Here is a 19528-nt window from a genome sequence, read left to right on the forward strand (position 1 = left end):
CGCCACCTTGCGAAAGGGTGAAGATTGTTGATAGTTGAAATAACATAAACATGCCGCCAAGCAGACGATCCTCGAAACAGTCGAGCTCAGAAAAATCAACATCACCTGGAACGAAGAAGTCTAACGATGCACAATCTCAATGGATTATGATGGTTGAAGGTGCGTATGCAACAGATGACACTCACAACACAGTTGATAAGAAGTTTAAATTTAGACTGCGCGATGTCTTACTTTTATGGATCGAATTTGCCAGTGCATCAAGGGTATTGGTTTAGGGATTTACATAAGTATTAATCACATATTATAAGATATCATTTTTAGGAAAGATATTTTTTCACTATTTATGGACCCGCCTGATAAACTTACGAAATCATGTCTTGACTTCCGAACACTGTCGCAACGTTTCTTACACACTGTTTACCATAACTGACTGTGCACACATACCTTAGAGTTTGCTGTTTCATGCCGAGTTACAATTATGCCTATCCATCTACCTTTGTCAATATGTTTGTTTTTTTTTTGTTTTTTTTAACGCCACACTCAGCTATATGAAACTGTAAAAAACTCAAGCCTGGATCAGACAATCCAGTGATTAACATCGATCTGTGCAATTGGGATAAGATGACATGCGTCAGTCAGCCAGCCTGACCACCCAATAATATTTTTCTTTTTTTTCTTTTATTGTTTTTAGAAAGACGCACCTGTTACATAAATGGGCTTCCGCCCAGGGTAGCAGAAAGCCCATGACATAAAGCACAACTTATCAGTACATCTTACTTTGTTGTTTTTTTTACAGAAAATAACATACTTCTCACTCACACATTCACTCTTGTTTATATATCATATTGCAGTTTAGGAAAGTACATGGTCTCAAACATTAAAATCTTACGTACAAAACTAAAATTAAATTGAAAGCTGCGCCTCATTTTCGAAAAGTTGATGATACAGCATCCAAGCACCATAGAATTTCTGTTGATTACCTGTCTTGAAAGCAATATCTTTTTCAATGTTGTATCGTGAAAAAGCTTCCTTTTTATAAACATGAAAATAAGGTTTTGTATTTTGGAATTTGCATCTATAACCCAATAATATTAGTTGCCCCTTATGAACATGTTATGGCAAGCATAGTCGCCTCAAGAAGCATGGGTTGCTGAAGACCAAATCTTACATGGGTCTTCACTGGTGACCTTTGTCAATGAGATACCAGTCACATTAACGAAAATATCAACACCTGGTTCACACCCATTGGTATGATAAAAAGTAGATCTATCTCAAGAAAATATTGTTTAGTTTCGGAAAGTAAGTATTTGCGCGTGTCTCTACGATCCTAGGATTAGTGTGGGTTGTCCCCTAACTCTATCCTTAGCCCTTGGATCCTTGAATACAACTAGTGGTGAACATAGTGTAGCGGCCATAAAATTTTCCGAGTCCCGTGATGGGATTCGAACCACGGACCTTCTGATCCGAGGTTGGACGCCTTGTCCACATGACCAAAGAGGTTAACCCCGTCAGTAAGCTGACAAGTAAGGATGTCATCTGTGGGACGACTCCACGCCCTGCTACAATAGCATCTCCCAATACCCAAACACAAACCATCCTTAACCCAAGGATCGAAGATGGATCTTTGATAGTAAAGATGGCCCTAAGAGGAAGTTGAAAAGATAGTTTTCCATGGTTTTCACAGCACAGGTAGCCCAACGACTAATGCTCTAAAAGAAGACTTATACAGTAAAGACATTCCAGCTATATGACGGCGGTCTGTAATTAATCAAGTCTGGACCAGACAATCCAGTGATTGATATCATGAGCATCGATCCACGCAATTGGGATCGATGACAGCGTTAGAAATTGGCACTAGTCCTGTAGTCCTTACCAAACTGCCCAATAGTAAAGGTATCCTAGGGACTAGTAGAAATTGGCTCATTTTAAGGGTTTTGCTATATATGTTATCATTATAAGGACTAGTGGACAAAAACTGTTAGTTTCTAACCCTGGATGACATGCCAAGTCACCAAACCTGACCACCCGGTCCCGTTAGTCGCCTTTTACGGCAAGCATGGGTTGCTGAAGACCTATTCTACCCCGGATCTTCATGGGTCTCCAAGTAAGCACTGCATGCTATGATGGGAGTATGCTTTTAATTAAATGTTCCAATTTAAGTTTATTATCGACCTGTTGCAAGTGTTGTATTCAATCTGGCCTTGATTGTTCCACTTGCAGATTGTGTGTTGGACGATGATGGTGGAAATGAAGAAAGTCGGCCTGTCATGTGCAAATTGAGACACCCCAAATCTGGTAAGTGTTTTTAGGGTAGTGCTATTTACAACATGCACATACCGTATTCGGCATAATAAGCGCCCAGGGCACTCTCAAAAGTAGAAAAAGGGGGCTCTTCTTAGAATATTATTTTGGTGGGAAAAAAACAGTTGAAAGATAAATTTCGTGGTTTATGCTGACAGCCTTAAATGTTTATGTACGACAGATATATTTTTCCAGAATTTAATTCCCCATAATTAAGGGTGCATATAACACACGAGTGCGTATTATACACAAACAAAAGAGTCTTGGGAACATTGATCAATCGGAAGGGGTGCTAATTGGGATTGTTCATGAGCCAATATATTAGCAAATATCGCTGTGGGCGCTTATTGGAGCGGGGCGCTTATTACGTCGAATACGGTATCTACATTCAGGGATTAATCCAAACTAAACACCATTAGCAGACAAATTTGGAACAAATTGTAAAATATTTCAAAATTGGGATTGTTTTTCGAGTTCTTATTTTCTTAATTAATCAAATCCTCTTCCTCCTTGTTGGGCCTGTTATGAGTGAGTGAGTGAGTTTGGTTTTACGCCGCTTTTAGCAATATTCCAGCAATATCACGGCGGGGGACACCAGAAATGGGCTTCACACATTGTACCCATGTTGGGAATCGAACCCGGGTCTTCGGCGTGACGAGCGAACGCTTTAACCACTAGGCTACCCGATTGCCCCCCTGTTATGAGTGATCACAACTATTTCAACATGACTTGCGAACATTTAATTCCCATTTGCAGAGCTCCAGATAAGCTTTTGGTGTTGTGGGTATTTTACCCATGCATTTTAAAATCATTGGGTATCAGTAATTCTATCTGGGTATTCAAATTTCTGTTACCCACTAGTTTTTACACATGTGGGTATTTAACAGAGCTCCAGATAAGCTTTTGGTGTTGTGGGTAGTTTACCCATGCATTTTAAAATCATTGGGTATCAGTAATTCTATCTGCGTATTCAAATTTCTGTTACCCACTAGTTTTTACACATGTGGGTATTTAAGTTAAATATTTAAAAACACTATTCATCTAGTCCCTGCAAACTGGTGTTGTGTGGGTTCGAGAGCTTTATAGGACTCAAAAATACCACGATACTTCCACAAGAAAGTGTGATGGCAAATGATCATGATGTAACTGTCATCGTGGAATTTGGCAAGGTTGACGGAATGGCCGTTTATAATTTCCAAACAAGTTGCTGATTTGCTAATGGAATACACAGGGTTACTTCACAATATTTTGAAGATATGCACAAGTTTTATTTTTGTAGCTTATCTGTAATGTTCGCTGCGCATTTGATATGCTTGGAATTTATTTTACTGCATATTTCTGCATTTCTGATGCGTATTTTACGCAGATACGCAGCTTATCTGGAGCTATGCATTTTGGGAATTTTACCAACATGCTGTAGACTTGGGTCCACAGGCCTCAAAGTTTAATTTTTTACCAAGTAGCCATATTGCTTCAAGTAATTTTTCCAGGTAGCCAGTGGTAAAATCAAGAAGTCAAGCCAATAGCGTAGGTAGCCAGAAGCAGTGATAGAAATTGACACTAGTCCTGTAGTCCTTGCCAAACTGCCCAGTAGTTAAGGTATCATAAGGACTAGTAGAAATTTGCCATTTTTAAGGATTTTGCTATATGTTATCATTATAAGGACTAGTGGACTAAAACTGTTAGTTTCTACCACTGCAGAAGCCATTGTATTAATCTTTTATCAAACAACTATTATAAGTACAAGTCATTTGCAAACCGTGAAGATCCGGGGTAGAATAGGTCTTCAGCAACCCATGCTTGCCGTAAAGGGTGACTATGCTTGTCATAAGAGGCGACTAACGGGATCGGGTGGTCAGGCTCGCTGACTTGGTTGATGCATGTCATCGGTCCCAATTGCATGGATCGATGTTCATGATGTCAATCACTGGATTGTCTGGTCCAAACTCAATTATTTACAGACTGCCATCATATTGCAGGTATATTGCTGAGTGCAGCGTTAAACAGCAAACAAACAATACAAGTCATACCACAAGTCTTGGAATTGTATATTAGTGGAAACTGTACTTGAGTTTTGTTATTTGTGACTCAAACAATGATGCAATTTATTTTACAAGATTATCTAGGTATCCAATAAACTATCAACTAAAATAAATTAAAATACTAATTACATTAATATTTATGTATTTCGGTTCATTGTTGACTTTAAGAGGAATTATTTGCGAGTACCGTTAGCAGCAAACACGTTTATTTTTGTGTCTACATATGTGTAGCAATAGAATTTAGTCGCCACAAGATATTTTTCAAGGTAGTTAATATAAGTTATTTGGCTCCCTCTGAATTTTAGACAGTAGACAAATTAAAATATAGGTCACATTGACAACCGTTTTAGTTGCAACTCTGAGGCCTGGCCCAATATCGGGCCTTGGTAAAGCCCTGCTCTGAGTAAACAGTTCAAGGCAATAACAGGATAAGAAATAAAAACAGCCCAGCAAAACAAACCACTTGGGCTTGTCACATTTACATGCAGGCCTCAACTTGTTAATTATCCTTGTCAAAGATTAAGTACAAGAGTCATCAATGTTATGCTCGCTCGCTTGCTCTCTCTCACTCATTCACTCACTCACTCACAAATATGAAGAACAACTTTGAAAACCATCATTTACATTTTTTATTTGTGCACCTGACCTAAAAAGTCAAACTCTTCCATTTTTACTGAAACTTTTGTGTGCCCTACTTGTGGATTTTGTTCAAATTTAGTTTAAATTTAGTTTAAAGATTCCATACTAATAGAAGAGGTGCAGTGCAGAGTTTGATTTTGATACAGTGTTCCCTCGTTATTGCGCCCTCAATATAGCGCTAATTCGGTTATAGCGCGTGGTAAAGCATGGCTCCCCAAATTTACTAACATTTTCAATAAACTCAAGTTTTCCAATGACACGATGTTTTCCCCCATCTCAGAAAACATTATCAGTTGATCACCGCGATCACGATCACGTAACACCGGAAATGCCAGTCAACAAATCCGAACCGAAGTATGCAATTTATTCCTATCATTATAATATCTGGTAATAAAAAAAAGTTCATTGTTTATCTGGACTAATGTTGCAATATATAAATTTTAATTATATTTAAAATTTCATTCAATTATTAGATTCTATAATAATGTTTGCAATAATTTCGTCGAAGTCGTATGCGAAGTGATCGGTAGATCGCTCGATCGCACAACTCACAGTTATTAACAGCAACCACGGTCAGATTACCGCCATTGACGCCTTGAAACGAACTTTAGTTGCAAGAGAATGGATACACATACCATAAATGCCGTACCATGACTTGGTAAAAGTCATATTTGAGGCAGTTTGACAATTAAACGTCAACATAACGTTTTCGCTATCAAAATACATATAGCGCTGGAAGTCCCTACGTTGACTGATCAAAATCGTTTCATACGGCAAAAAATGTCCTGCAAGCTACACTTGTCGTTCTTCTAATTTTAAGAATATATGGTGGAAGCTGCAACTAAAATAACACGATATTGGAATATATTATTCCTGATAAAATAATAATATCAGATACATATCTTCCGACCATTGCATCAAATTTCTTTAAAGTGGGATCACTGGGTACGTGTTAACTGAATCACCGGTAGATTGGGAATAAAAGTGTGCACAGCTGATTGCTATTTCCGGCCTAGTTTATGAGAAAATACACACGGTAATCTTAATCTCTGCATATAAAAGAATACCTTAGAGAGCAGTAAATACATTGTAAATGGTAAATCATCATGTCTAGTGATGTTTTATATCAAATTTCATACTTTTATTGACCAAGTTTGTTGCCGATCTACCTGTTTATTCACCTGAAGGGATACGATGTTTTTGTTTTTTTGAAAGCGCATATTAATACTCGATAAATCTTTTTCTACACTATGAATCATAAATAACTTCTATTCTAATCTTTTTTGAATGTGTTAGGTAGGCAGGGCATGTATACTGTATTGTTGGTCATCTACCACCTACGACTCGCCCTTCATTAAACTGCTGATCATCTATAACGTTCATCAATTATTTGGACCCCGAAGGTAGCGTTGTAGCGAGGGATCACTGTATGTGGATTTCTGAGAATTTTTTTTTTTTTTCTGTACCAGTAGCAGTGGTGCAGTGGTAACTTACTTGAACATTCTTCAAAATGACAATCAATCTTGGATCAAAATATTAATCAATGGAATTTATGTCAAGTCAAGTGTACTGTATCTGGCAAAGCTTGCCTATGATACCCCAGTGCATCTTTGAATCATGCCATTACTATGTTGTATTATTGTGCTTTTTAAAAGAAACTGGCTTACCAGCATTAGAAATTGGCACTAGTCCTGTAGTCCTTACCAAACTGCCCAATAGTAAAGGTATCATAAGGACTAGTAGAAATTGGCCCATTTTTGCTATATGTTATCATTTTATAAACCTATTCATTGGGATCGCTATTAAGTAAGAGACTTCTTTCTATAGGCATTAAAACCTATTGTGAGGTTTTACTTTCCAGTCGGGTTAAATCTCATAAACAGGGACGTTGTAATGTCCCTAGGATTTTAAAGGATATTCAAGTCATATTTGCTATTATATCCCAGGGATTTTATATTATGTCCTGGGTATTTTATTAATGTAACTTCCGTTCAGATTGTAACATGTAATGAAATGTAAAATCAAATGACAAATGTTTTCTTTATATTCCGGAGGATCGAACTCGCAACCTTCATATCTGTAGCCCAGTGAGTGTACCACGAGGCTACAGAGGTGTTGATAAGCCACAGTGGTTTTTAGAATGTTTTTTGGAAGATCCGTACACCAGCAACAGATATTTTACGCGCGGTTCCTAAGGTTCATGGAAAGTATGTCCGAAACATAAAAATGTTGATAAATGTTGTTTTAAGTTTTTTCGGTTAATAAGTATGGAAAAACAGTTTCCCTCGGTTTTGGTAGACAGAGCATGCCCTGGGGGTCGGGAAAAACCGCGGGGGCTTCACAGTGGGGAGTTTTGACTGGTGGCAGTGATAGTATAGAGAGCTCCGCAGACTGGGCTATCGCTGTGAGGAGCTTGGTCTTTCAGACATGGGAGAAGAACTTTTCTCCGTAATACCCATAAATACATTTTACTTGAATTTGGCGGGGATATTGGTGACCCTATCTTCTTGTGTCTAATCTCATATTTCTGTTTGTTTGCATGTACTTCTATATTTTTTATGTTCCTTTAATCACAGATTCTGGCTGCCTGTTCTTGTTCGCCAATGGAGGACGAGACGTGTATGAAGCTATACAATATAAAGAGGAATTCAGATCTTGGTTTATTGGAGATACAGTTCAACATGGTGGGTCTTCAAAACGGAGATAAATTTATTTTAGATAAAGCACCGCTAATCATTGTGCAGAGTTGTGTCCCTTAGGTGTGCCAGAATCCAAAGCATGTGTACCTCAAACATTGCGTCAACAGATATTTTCCAAATCTTTTCAAGTTTTTAATCAAGGTGCTTAAGAGATTTGATGCACTTCGGGATGTAAGACCCCAGTTATTACCTACAACATAGATTTTTATTGTCGATCAAAATGTCTTGACTCGGCACCGTCATTTATTTTAAGCAAATGCAAGTGACTCTGATTGGTCAATAGGATTGACATAGAAGACACATAACTCATAATAGCCACTGGTGGCGCTACGATCGAGCCTAGAAATCCAGCCTAGTTCGGCAAGGGTGGAAACTGGACTTTTAAAGTCAGTTATCTCCCTTGTCTCGGGAAGATAAGTGGAATATTGCTGACTGAGATTTAACAACAAACATTGGTGTTTCAGACGGAGGGATGCTGATGCTGACGACGGTGGACCCGCTGTTCCTGGTGATGCCGTACCTATTGAAGGTGGGGCAGGTGGGTGGCACGGCTTCCGGCTTCGATGCCAGGAGTCCGCTAATTCTGAAACAAGTGAAATCTAGAAAAATTACCTGCTGTCTCTCTCAACCCCCCTAAATGAGGTGTAAACTTGTTGCGTGCAGAGCTTTAACATATGGTAACCAGAGTTTTGACACGTCACAGAAATGGACGACCAGTACTCAAAATGTCTAGAATAGATGCAGAATCAAAATACAAGGAACGTACATATATGTTCATTGATCCAAATTCTTGACAAGAAATATGATTGATTGATTGTTTGTGTGTTTAACGCTGCACTCAGCAATATTCCAGCTATATGATGGCGGTCTGTAAAATAATCGAGTCTGGACCAGAAAATCCAGTGATTGACATCATGAGCATCGATCCACGCAATTGGAATCGATGACATGTATCAACCAAGTCAGCGAGCCTGACCACCCGATCCTGTTAGTCGCCTTCTACGACAAGCATAGTCGCCTTTTACGGCAAGCATGGGTTGCTGAAGACCTATTCTACCCCGGATCTTTAATTTCTACGGTCTAAAATTCAGAAGTAGCCAAATGGCTACCACATATGTAGACACAAAAATAGCTGATCTTGGAAAACATGTCTGCTAATAATTGTACTCGCGAATAATTCCTCCTAAAGTCGACAGTGAACCAAAATACATAAATGTTAATGTAAATAGTATTTTATTTTATTTGACAATGCTCATTGGATAAGCAAGGATATACCTATATAATCTAGTAACATAAATTGCATCATTGTTCGAGTCACAAAAAACAAAAATCAAGTACAGTTTCCACTAATATACAATTCCAAGAGTAGTGCTATGACTTGTACATATTATAATAGTTATTTGATAAAAGATTTCAAATGCTTTTGGCTACCTACAATATTGGCTTGACTTCTTGATTTTACCACTGGCTACCTGGACAAAAAATACTTGTAGACATATGGCTACTTGATTAAAATTAAACTTTGAGGCCTGTCTGGTAATTAATGTAATTATCAAATCAAACATCTCTAAAATGTTCAAAATTCAACCAGACCTTAGTATCTTTAATAGATGTGAAACTGCATCAGACTAGCAGGTTAGTGCTTATTTCTGTCCATGCCTATGACCGCCTCCGTGGTCTTTTGGTAGAGCGTCCGCCCGGAGAGCCGAAGGTCCGGGGTTTGATCCCCGGATGCGTCATACAAAAAGACGTTAAAAGGTGGTACTTGTTGTTACCCTGTCTGGCGCTCGGCATTAAGGGGCTAAAACAAGGACTGGTCGGCTCGGAGTCAGTATACTGTGTCTGAGTGGGGTATTCATGTGCTAGCACTATAAATCGGCATCAGTCCGGACTAGTACAAGCAGACACACACACACACACACACACACACACACACACACACACACACACACACACACACACACACACACACACACACACACACACACACACACACACACATAGGTCACATATAAGTGCAATAATCTTGGACGCGATGTTAAACCCCATTTCACCTCACCTGTCCATGTTTACAGTACCTTTCTTTATAGGACCCTCATATTTCCTCAAGGAATTATTGGGAGGTCCCCTGGACCCCTGGTTTGTAGGTCAAGGTAAAATCCTGTTATTATAACAGTAACACTATTTTTCAGGGAATTATCATTTGCAGAAGCCTGAGGTCTTCCATAATGCCCTGAAAAATAGCGTTACCGTTATTATAGCTAAAATGGATGGAATTTATTATCAAATATAACGAAACACCAATATCGGGTTTTGAAACATTTACTGCAATCAACACGAATGTCACTGACCAACTTTTACAAATATGGAAACGGCATAGAACAAACCAGATGACGTCACTATTGAATGTGACATCACCTATCCCTATCCTATGACGTCACCTAACAACGGGCGTGATAATGGCCCGAGGGCATTATCAAGTTACAGTGGCCGCTCATTTCTGATAACATGGGGGCGGTTTAATAATAATTCTATCCATTTTAGCTATAATGTCCTTTAGTCTACTCCATTTAAACCTTCCAATATTTTTAAATATTAATACATAGTGAACTTTTGATTTGCCTCCCCCCCCACTCCCGCTTCCCCCCCCCCCCCCTCCCAAATTAAAGCCACTCCAATAATTTCTTTGCTTAACTGTATTTTTGAGTCAATATTCCAGGAAGCATTAGTTATAATTAAATGAAAAACTGTCAATATTGATCAGAGATTAATTTCCTTTAATTATTTTTTAATTTAAATTTTACAAAACAATTCAAATACAGCATTTTTCTCAAAATTTGCTCAATGAAACAATATTTTGTGTAGACAATATAATAAATTCCTCTATTTCTCTAGATTGCTAGATCGAGTCATGATAAGTTTATGTGTAAATCTAGCGGAGGTCGTCTCTCTGCTGTAAGCCACTGCATTTTAATAAGTGATATTCTGTGTTGCAGTCTGGGAAATTCATGACTTTGGACCAGATTGTGATTGATGAGGATTACCCAGAATGCAACAGACTGCATGGCTGCTCAGGATTAAGTGAGCTGCATCAGATCACAGAGGTCAAAGGTACTTCTTCTCGCAACATTTTTTAGGATCAAGGTCACTTTAAGTTTTTCATAGTTTGTGGATGCAAGTAACACTGTGTATATAATGTATGCTGTCTGCATGGACTCGCATGCTAGCAGAAGAAATATGCTTGACAACAAACATTACCATGGTTACTCTGACCATGGGGGACACGGGTGGCCCAGTCGTCTAAGGCGCCGCGATTCGCTGTGCAGAGTTGCGTCCCTTGGGCACGCGAGAAACCTATGATTGTGGGTTGAATCCTGGTTTGTTCCGATTATGTTTCTAGGTTTGTCAGCACCATACCCGTGCTCGTGGGTTTCACCGAAGTGGTAAACGTCCGAGACCTGCATCACTTCGGGCTTCCCTCCCACATTAAGCTGACACGCCGAGATATAACTGGAATACTGTTAAAAGCAGTGTTAAACCCAGCTTGTTGTCAAATGACATGTTTATTTCATCTGTGACCTGTAACGTTGTTTACCATTTCACTCTAGTGGTTTTCATGTGTGTGTTTTGGGATGGTAAATATCCCATGGAAATATCCCAGGAAAATGTGTTTAGCGAACCTTAACAATTTATAGCTCAAGTGTTGTAAATGGCCTCACTGACACCCCTGTGAGACACTGATTTTCGGTACTTTTGAGTATTAGTTTTATAATGATAACAATTTTCCCAGTATTTTGTCCAGATCCCCAATGACAAATTCTGTCTCTGGCTGATAGACATAGGTGACGCCTTGTTTGTAAACACTCAAAGTAGACCCTACCTGACCTTTCATGTCTGTATATTTTCTCGTAAATGACCCAAACGGATACAGTCTTAATCCACTGGCTTTATCCTTCTGAGAAACCCACACATAATGTAGTAAGTGTAAAAATATGAGTCACTAAGATAGATGTAATAATATGGTTAACATCTTAACAGCGTTAGAAATTGGCACTTGTCCTCTTGTCCTTGCCAAACTGGCCAATAGTTAAGGTATCATAAGCACAAGTAGAATTTTGCCATTTTTACAATGTTTTAAGGGATTTGCTGTATGTTATTATTATAATTTGTTTATTTGTTGTTTAACGCCGCACTCAGCAATAGTCCAGCTATATGACCGCGGTCTGTAAATAATCGAGTCTGGACCAGACAATCCAGTGATTGATATCATGAGCATCGATCCATGCGATTGAGAGCGATGACATGCATCAACCAAGTCAGCGAGCCTGACCACCCGATCCTGCTAGTCGCCTCTTACGACAAGCATAGTCGCCCTTTACAGCAAGCATGGGTTGCTGAAGACCTATTCTACCCCGGATCTTCATGGGGCGTTATCATTATAAGGACTAGTGGACTAAAATGTTAGTTTCTATCGCTAGTTATATGACAAGAAAAGCCAGATTTCGTCTTTATACATCTTGTAACATTTCATCATGTTATATCACCATGACAATGTAATGTTACCATGGTAACACTCTGTGAAATATACACTACATGTCTTGCAGGGGATGATGACTTCAGAGCCTACAGGTTCGACAAGGACAAAACTTTATCATGGCTGAAGCTAAAGGTTGGAATTCATTTTCATTAATTCTTTTTGTATCCCTCTGATCATATTACCCCATGCTTGTCTGAAACTGACATCTGTTAAAGATCCGCCAGTTATGAAAATTGGCCTTAATAGTGTACAATGTTGTATGTTGTTTTTGAAATTAGTGAGGAATGAAATTTGGCCTTAACATCTTATATCGTTTAGAGACCTGTCACTTAAAAAAATTGGCCTTAACATTGTAGCTCTTTTGGAGATTTGCAAGTAATGAAAGTTGGTCTTAAATTGTATCTCGTTTGGAGATCTGTCAGGCATGAAAATTGGCCTTAACATTGTATCTCCTTATGAGATTTGCGAGTGATGAAAGTTGGCCTTAAATCCTATCTCGTTTGGAGATCTGTCAGTTATGAAAATTGGCCTTAACATTGTTTCTCCTTATGAGATTTGCGAGTGATGAAAGTTGGCCTTAAATCCTATCTCGTTTGGAGATCTGTCAGTTATGAAAATTGGCCTTAACATTGTTTCTCCTTTGGAGATTTGCAAGTGATGAAAGTTGGCCTTAAATCGTATCTCGTTTGGAGATCTGTCAGCTATGAAAATTGTACTAAACATCGTACGTCTTACGAAGCATGGCTGCTGTAATACAACATTGTCATCTTGACACAAGAAAAATCATGTTGTTATATTCCATGAACTGTTACCATGGTTACAGACGGAGATTGTGGCCGATGTCCTCCAGCAGAAGGACGTCAGTGTCAGCTCCTCCGGTGCCCACAGTTCTATATTCATCCGCAGCAAGAAGGAGGAAGCTGTCGACAAAGGTAGGGGAGAGAACATGGCCAGTTAGCCTGTTTGTTTGTTTGTTTGTCAAACATTCTCCTTGGTACTACCAGGTTTAGAAAAGAGTAAAGCATTACTCACACAGGCTAGTAGCCAGAAGTGTCCCATCTCTGGTGAATGAACGTGGATTAACGACTAAACTCTACATATCACTTCATCAAGGTCTGACAAACCCTCAATTAGGAGGTGAATATCCTTGCCAGCTGATCAACATGAAGTGAGCGAATTCATCCGGATCAGTGTACCTGACTTCTGTATCCCTAAATGCGAAAGTCAACATCGACGTGCAGTTCCTAATGGAGAATAAAAAGTGCTGCGCTTTGTTGTGGATATTTTATGTGTTAAACCATGTATGAAAACCATGTTCAGGAGTAGAATAAACCACTGGCCCTTTGGACCGTGGCCAGTTAAAATTGCGAAGCACTTGCTGTAATCATAAAGTAGAGGGCCTCTCTGGCTAGCCAAAATTCACCCCTTCTCTTTGTATGTTTAACTTTTGTGTGAACCATATCTGAAAACACCTATGAAAGCCATGAATGAACGCAACATGATCCATGTACGAACAAAATATGAACCATGTGAACACAATATGAACCATGTGAACACAATATGAACCATGTACGAACACAATATGAACCATGTGAACACAATATGAACCATGTACGAACACAATATGAACCATGTGAACACAATATGAACCATGTGAACACAATATGAACCATGTATGAACAATATAAACCATGTATGAACACAATATGAACCATTTATGAACACAATATGAACAATGTATGAACACAATATGAACCATGTGTGAACACAATATGAACCATGTGAACACAATATGAACCATTTATGAACACAATATAAACCATGTATGAACACAATATGAACCATGTATGAATACAATATGAACCATGTATGAACGCAATATAAACTCATGTATGAACACAATATAAACTCATGTATGAACACAATATAAACCATGTATGAACACAATATCAACCATGTATGAACACAATATCAACCATGTATGAACACAATATCAACCATGTATGAACACAATATCAACCATGTATGAATACAATATGAACCATGTATGAACGCAATATAAACTCATGTATGAACACAATATCAACCATGTATGAACACAATATGAACCATGTATGAACACAATATGAACCATGTATGAACACAATATGAACCATGTATGAACACAATATGAACCATGTATGAATACAATATCAACCATGTATGAACACAATATCAACCATGTATGAACACAATATGAACCATGTATGAACACAATATGAACCATGTGTGAACACAATATGAACCATGTATGAATACAATATGAACCATGTATGAACACAATATGAACCATGTATGAACACAATATGAACCATGTATGAACACAATATGAACCATGTGTGAACACAATATGAACCATATATGAACACAATATGAACACAATATGAACCATGTATGAACACAATATGAACCATGTATGAATACAATATGAACCATGTATGAACGCAATATAAACTCATGTATGAACACAATATCAGCCATGTATGAACACAATATCAACCATGTATGAATACAATATCAACCATGTATGAACACAATATCAACCATGTATGAACACAATATGGTCCATGTATGAACACAATATGAACAATGTATGAACGCAATATGAACCATGTTTGAACACAATATGAACCATGTACGGACACATTATGAACACAATATGAACCGTACCAGTACATGGATTGTTATAGTTATACATTTAAGAATTTTGTATCCTGAACGGTGTGATTCATTTCAATGTCTGCTTCTTGTCAATGTGTTGAAGACAACTGACAACTGTTGTTTCAGATCAGTACATCAAGTATGCCTGTGGCATGGTGTCAGACTATCTTCCACCGCTCATAGCCGAGGATCTCAGAGACTACCTCGGGTAAGATGTTACTTTGTCATGGTTTATGTCGTGTTGTGGACTACGGCACAGCCTCGCATCACTCAGTAGGAAGACAGGCACCGTCCAGAGATCTAAAACATCACTGCTTGCTGTGTAGAAGTCAATAATTGTGGGTTCAAATCTCACATTGCTGTCATGGAAGGCGTCCAGTGACATTCTGTCCTTCCACATCAAGTTAACCAGCTTAACCCCGTGAAGATCTGGGATAGAATAGACTGCCTCCGTGGTCTGGTGGTAGAGTGTCCGTCCGGAGAGCGGAAGGTCCGGGGTTCGATCCCCAACCGCGTCATACCAAAAGACGTTAAAAGGTGGTACTTGGTTACCCTTTCGGGTCGGCATTAAGGGGCTTAAACAAGGACTGGTCGGCTCGGAGTCAGTATACTGTGTCTGAGTGGGGTATTTATGTTAAACTGCGGCATGGTATCTCAGTGAGCTAGCATTATAAATCAGTCCGGACTAGTACAAGCAGCCACGCACACACACACGTGCATGCACGTCGCTATATAAGTGCAATAATCTTGGACGCGACGTTAAACCCCATTTCACCTCACCTGAGATAGAATACGTCTTCAGCAATCCATGCTTGTCATCAAGAGGTGACTAATGGGATCGGGTGGTCAGGCTCGCTGACTTGATTGATGCATGTCATCGTATCCCAAATGCGTAGATCGATGCTCATGATGTCAATCACTGGATTGTCTGGTCTATGATCAATTATTTACAAGCCCTTCACGTTGCTGTGTAAAAGAATAACTGTCTTTTTTGCTGAATTGACAAAATAACACCAGATCATATTCACCATTTGTTTAGAAGATTAATTGAGATTGCAAGAAGCATATGTTTTATTCATTGCCTTAGAATGGACTTCGTTAGATACTGTCCGTCACCACACTTATCATTAAGGAAATAATATGGCTTTGATTTTATTGCTCATTGATAGACCAGGGGACATAACTGAATCTTTCTTGACTTAATTATTTTAGTACACTGTTAACATGGCCACTAGTTTCAGTTAAAAAAAAGTCTGGTCATGAATAATCCCCTTGTTACAGAGTCGCAGACATCCCTGACCCGATCAAGAGTCCGTCAGAGGAACCGCCAGCCAAGGTAGGGATGGTTTGCTCAATAATTAGGCCGCATTCTTACATTATTTAAAAGATTGACAAAACAGACAGTCCTTGGTCAATGGCATGTCATTGTACTCACTTTTGACAATAAAAATATACCTACCACCATCTCCCCCAAGATCCCCCCACCCCCACCCCCACCCACACCCCACCCCCACCCACACCCCACCCCCTCTTCACCCACACCCCAGCACCCCCCCAGTTTTGCATAGATTGCCAAATGTCATAGCTCGAAAGTAACGGTGTGGAGGGTCTCCAAGTCACTTCTGAAATCTTTGTTTCAGAGGGTCAAGCTGGAAGACATCGCTCCGAGTGAAGACTACAGCAAAACCCATGGGGTCCAAAAACAAACCTCCAAGGTGAGTGGTTGGTTAGTTAGACGCAATTTCTTACATTTTGACATGCGCTGTCACGGGAAGCTGTCACAGTATTCGACGTAATAAGCGCCCAGGTCGCGCTCAAAATTAGAAATAGGGGGCTCTTATTAGACTATTATTTTGGTGAAAAAAACAGTTAAAGGATAAATTTCATGGTTTATGCTGACAGCCTGAAATGTTTATACACGACAGATATATTTTTCCAGAATTTAATTGCCCATAATTAAGTGTGCATATAACACACGAGTGCGTATAATACACGAATAAATAAGTCTTGTGTACATTGATCAATCGCAAGGGGTGCTAACTGGGATTGTTCACTAGCCAATATATTAGCAAATATCGCCCTGGGTGCTTATTACATCGGATACGGTATTGAGTAATATTGTACAAGACCACCTCTCTTTTGTGATTTGAATTGAAGACTTACTCAACATGCTCAAATGGGAATTTATGAAAAAGAGCAAAAATATGCACTGAAACAGAATTTTAAAAATGTCGAATGTTGAAACATACCTGTAGGTTTAAAATCAGCAAAAGCCCCTGTATTCACTGTAAGAAGCAGCCAGCTCCAATAAGCACTCCCTGAACAACGTCTAGACCAGTCCGTAAATATTCTTTATAAGCTCAAAGACTAAAAGTTAGCATTACAGTCTATATTTTCTGGTGTCTTTATTACAGATATTTTTCACAGAAAACATAAGTGTAGAAGGCACATGTACTTGCCTTGTAACCATTATGGATTTTTTTAGTTTCATGAACATTTGAACGAAAATTGTTCAGTAACCATGGTAACATTCGTTTTCTAACACCAGAATTAAATTGTTGTGTAAGGTTTTAATTAGCACCCAACTTTGGCAGTTTTCTAATTCCCCTGGGTGCCTACTTTGGCGAATACTGTAATTCCAATTTTCATGAATTATAGCTGGTGGATTCAGGATTGCCTTTGTGATCTATCTATCTATCTATCTATCTATCTATCTATCTATCTATCTATCTATCTATCCGGCTATGAAATAAACAGGTACCACATGTGTGTGGTTTCAGGAGACGAAGATGACCGTGGCCCAGAAGAAGCTTAGCAAGGTCGACAAGTCCGGCATGAAGAGCATCTCAAGCTTCTTCTCACCAAAGGTCAAGACCTGACCTTGACCTTCAACAACCTGACCTTGACCTTCCAGACAGCATGTAGGGGTGCAACAATGCGGAAGGATGCGATACACATCAGGATTCACTGGCCATGATATGAATCATATCTAAAGACACTGGCCATGGTACAATATGTATCAAGTTACACTGGCCACGATACAATACGTATCTCAACATGCCAAACAATGCCAACAAACTGGACCTTCCTTGTTCACTGTCCATCCCAAATGTAATGGGGAAGCCAAAAGCTCATATTTATCCCTGCCTTCTGCCTTGTTTAGCCTGTGTGTGAAGCCCTTAGTTTCTGGGCCCACTTGCACAAAGCAATCTTAGCGCTAAGACAATTGTAGGCCTATGTTAAAGTATGGGAGTTGCAATCATTTGCAATTGTTTAGCCTGTGTGTGAAGCCCTAAGTTTCTGGGCCCACTTGCTCAAAGCAATCTTAGCGCTAAGACCATTGTAGGCCTATGTTAAAGTATGGGAGTTGCAATCATCTTAGCGCTAAGATTCCTTTGTGCAAGTAGGCCCAGGTGTTCCTGTTAGCTGGGATTAGAATGAACATGATCCAGTGAATAGCATGTGAAGTAGACAACTGTTGAACATGTATAACCAGTATACAGCTGGGTGCCGTTGTACGAAGCGATCTTAGCGCTAAGGTGGTCGTAGCTCTCATACATTAACATAGACTTACGACAGTCGTAGCGCAAAGGTTGTTTTTTATGATTCCCTGGTATAACAAGCGGCTTATTCTTTTATTAAGTAAATAAACAGACATATTTTGTGTTATGTTTTGCGATACATGTCTGTATGTATTCTGTATCGTATTGAAGGCCACGTATTGTGGTGCGTGAGAGTTTCAATGAATCGTTTCACCCTTACGAACCTGGCATTGCGATGAACCCTCGCCAGGGATGGGAATTAACCGTCTTCCTCGTGCTGATATTGAATGTCGTTATGGCTACTGATATTGAATGTCGTCATGGCTACTGATATTGAATGTCGTCATGGCTACTGATATTGAATGTCGTCATGGCTACTGATAATCAGCTGAAACTAAACCTTCCCATGCCACAGCTGACTTTAGATAAAAAGATCACATTTTTGTGATCAGTCATGAAATCACAAGTTTACTTTGTCTTTGTGGTGGTTTGTAAGTAGAGCGCCTTGATGGGGATCGGGTGTACTGATTGCAGGTCACCATGACCTAATGGGTTGGATAGGTGCTCATGCTTTCAGTCACTGGTTTTCCAAATCCAGATATGAATATTAATGCCTTAACGTAGCCCTAATTTGTTTGAATTTACCTGTGGCTGCATGTCATAAGAGGCGACTAACAGGATCGGGTGGTCAGGCTCGCTGACTTGGTTGATGCATGTCATCATATCCAAATTGCGATGATGGGTGCTCATGATATCAATCACTGGATTGATATGTCATATGGCTGGAAACAAACGTGGTTGCGGACGGGATATATGGAAGGCAAAAATGTAGCTGGACGTACCAGAACCTCATCCCTGCTTGTACGTCTTGTTATTTATGGTGGTTGGAATTTGTTAAATGTTGCTTTGACACAGTTTGAAGAATCAGTTGTATTTTGAGAGAATATTTATAAGAATTTCAGTTGAAACAACAAGTGGATATTATTATGATCATTTACATGTGGGGGGCTGTCGGGTAGCCTAGTGGTTAAAGCGTTCGCTCGTCATTCCGAAAACCCAGGTTCGATT

At 39.2% G+C, this 19528-nt stretch overlaps 1 protein-coding gene across 2 annotated transcripts; it reads left to right on the forward strand.

The window, feature by feature from the left end:
• Nucleotides 1–21: 21 nt before the first annotated feature.
• Nucleotides 22–18753, forward strand: LOC124144035 (ribonuclease H2 subunit B-like). Of its 2 annotated transcripts, none has more exons than XM_046513250.2 (11): nt 22–159; nt 2221–2295; nt 7559–7666; nt 8146–8219; nt 10678–10792; nt 12286–12350; nt 13042–13150; nt 15045–15126; nt 16200–16254; nt 16559–16633; nt 17699–18753. In XM_046513250.2, exons 1-11 carry the CDS (start codon nt 51–53, stop codon nt 17795–17797), a joined length of 966 nt encoding a protein of 321 aa, XP_046369206.2. In that variant the 5' UTR covers nt 22–50; the 3' UTR covers nt 17798–18753. The 2 variants fall into 2 exon arrangements, with proteins under 2 accessions (XP_046369206.2, XP_048240887.1); XM_048384930.1 differs by having other exon boundaries at nt 8146–8210.
• Nucleotides 18754–19528: the final 775 nt, after the last annotated feature.

The sequence above is a fragment of the Haliotis rufescens genome, unplaced genomic scaffold (genome assembly GCF_023055435.1).
Source record: "Haliotis rufescens isolate VD_foot unplaced genomic scaffold, xgHalRufe1.0.p SCAF_52, whole genome shotgun sequence".
In the NCBI taxonomy this organism is placed as follows: Eukaryota; Metazoa; Mollusca; class Gastropoda; order Lepetellida; family Haliotidae; genus Haliotis; species Haliotis rufescens.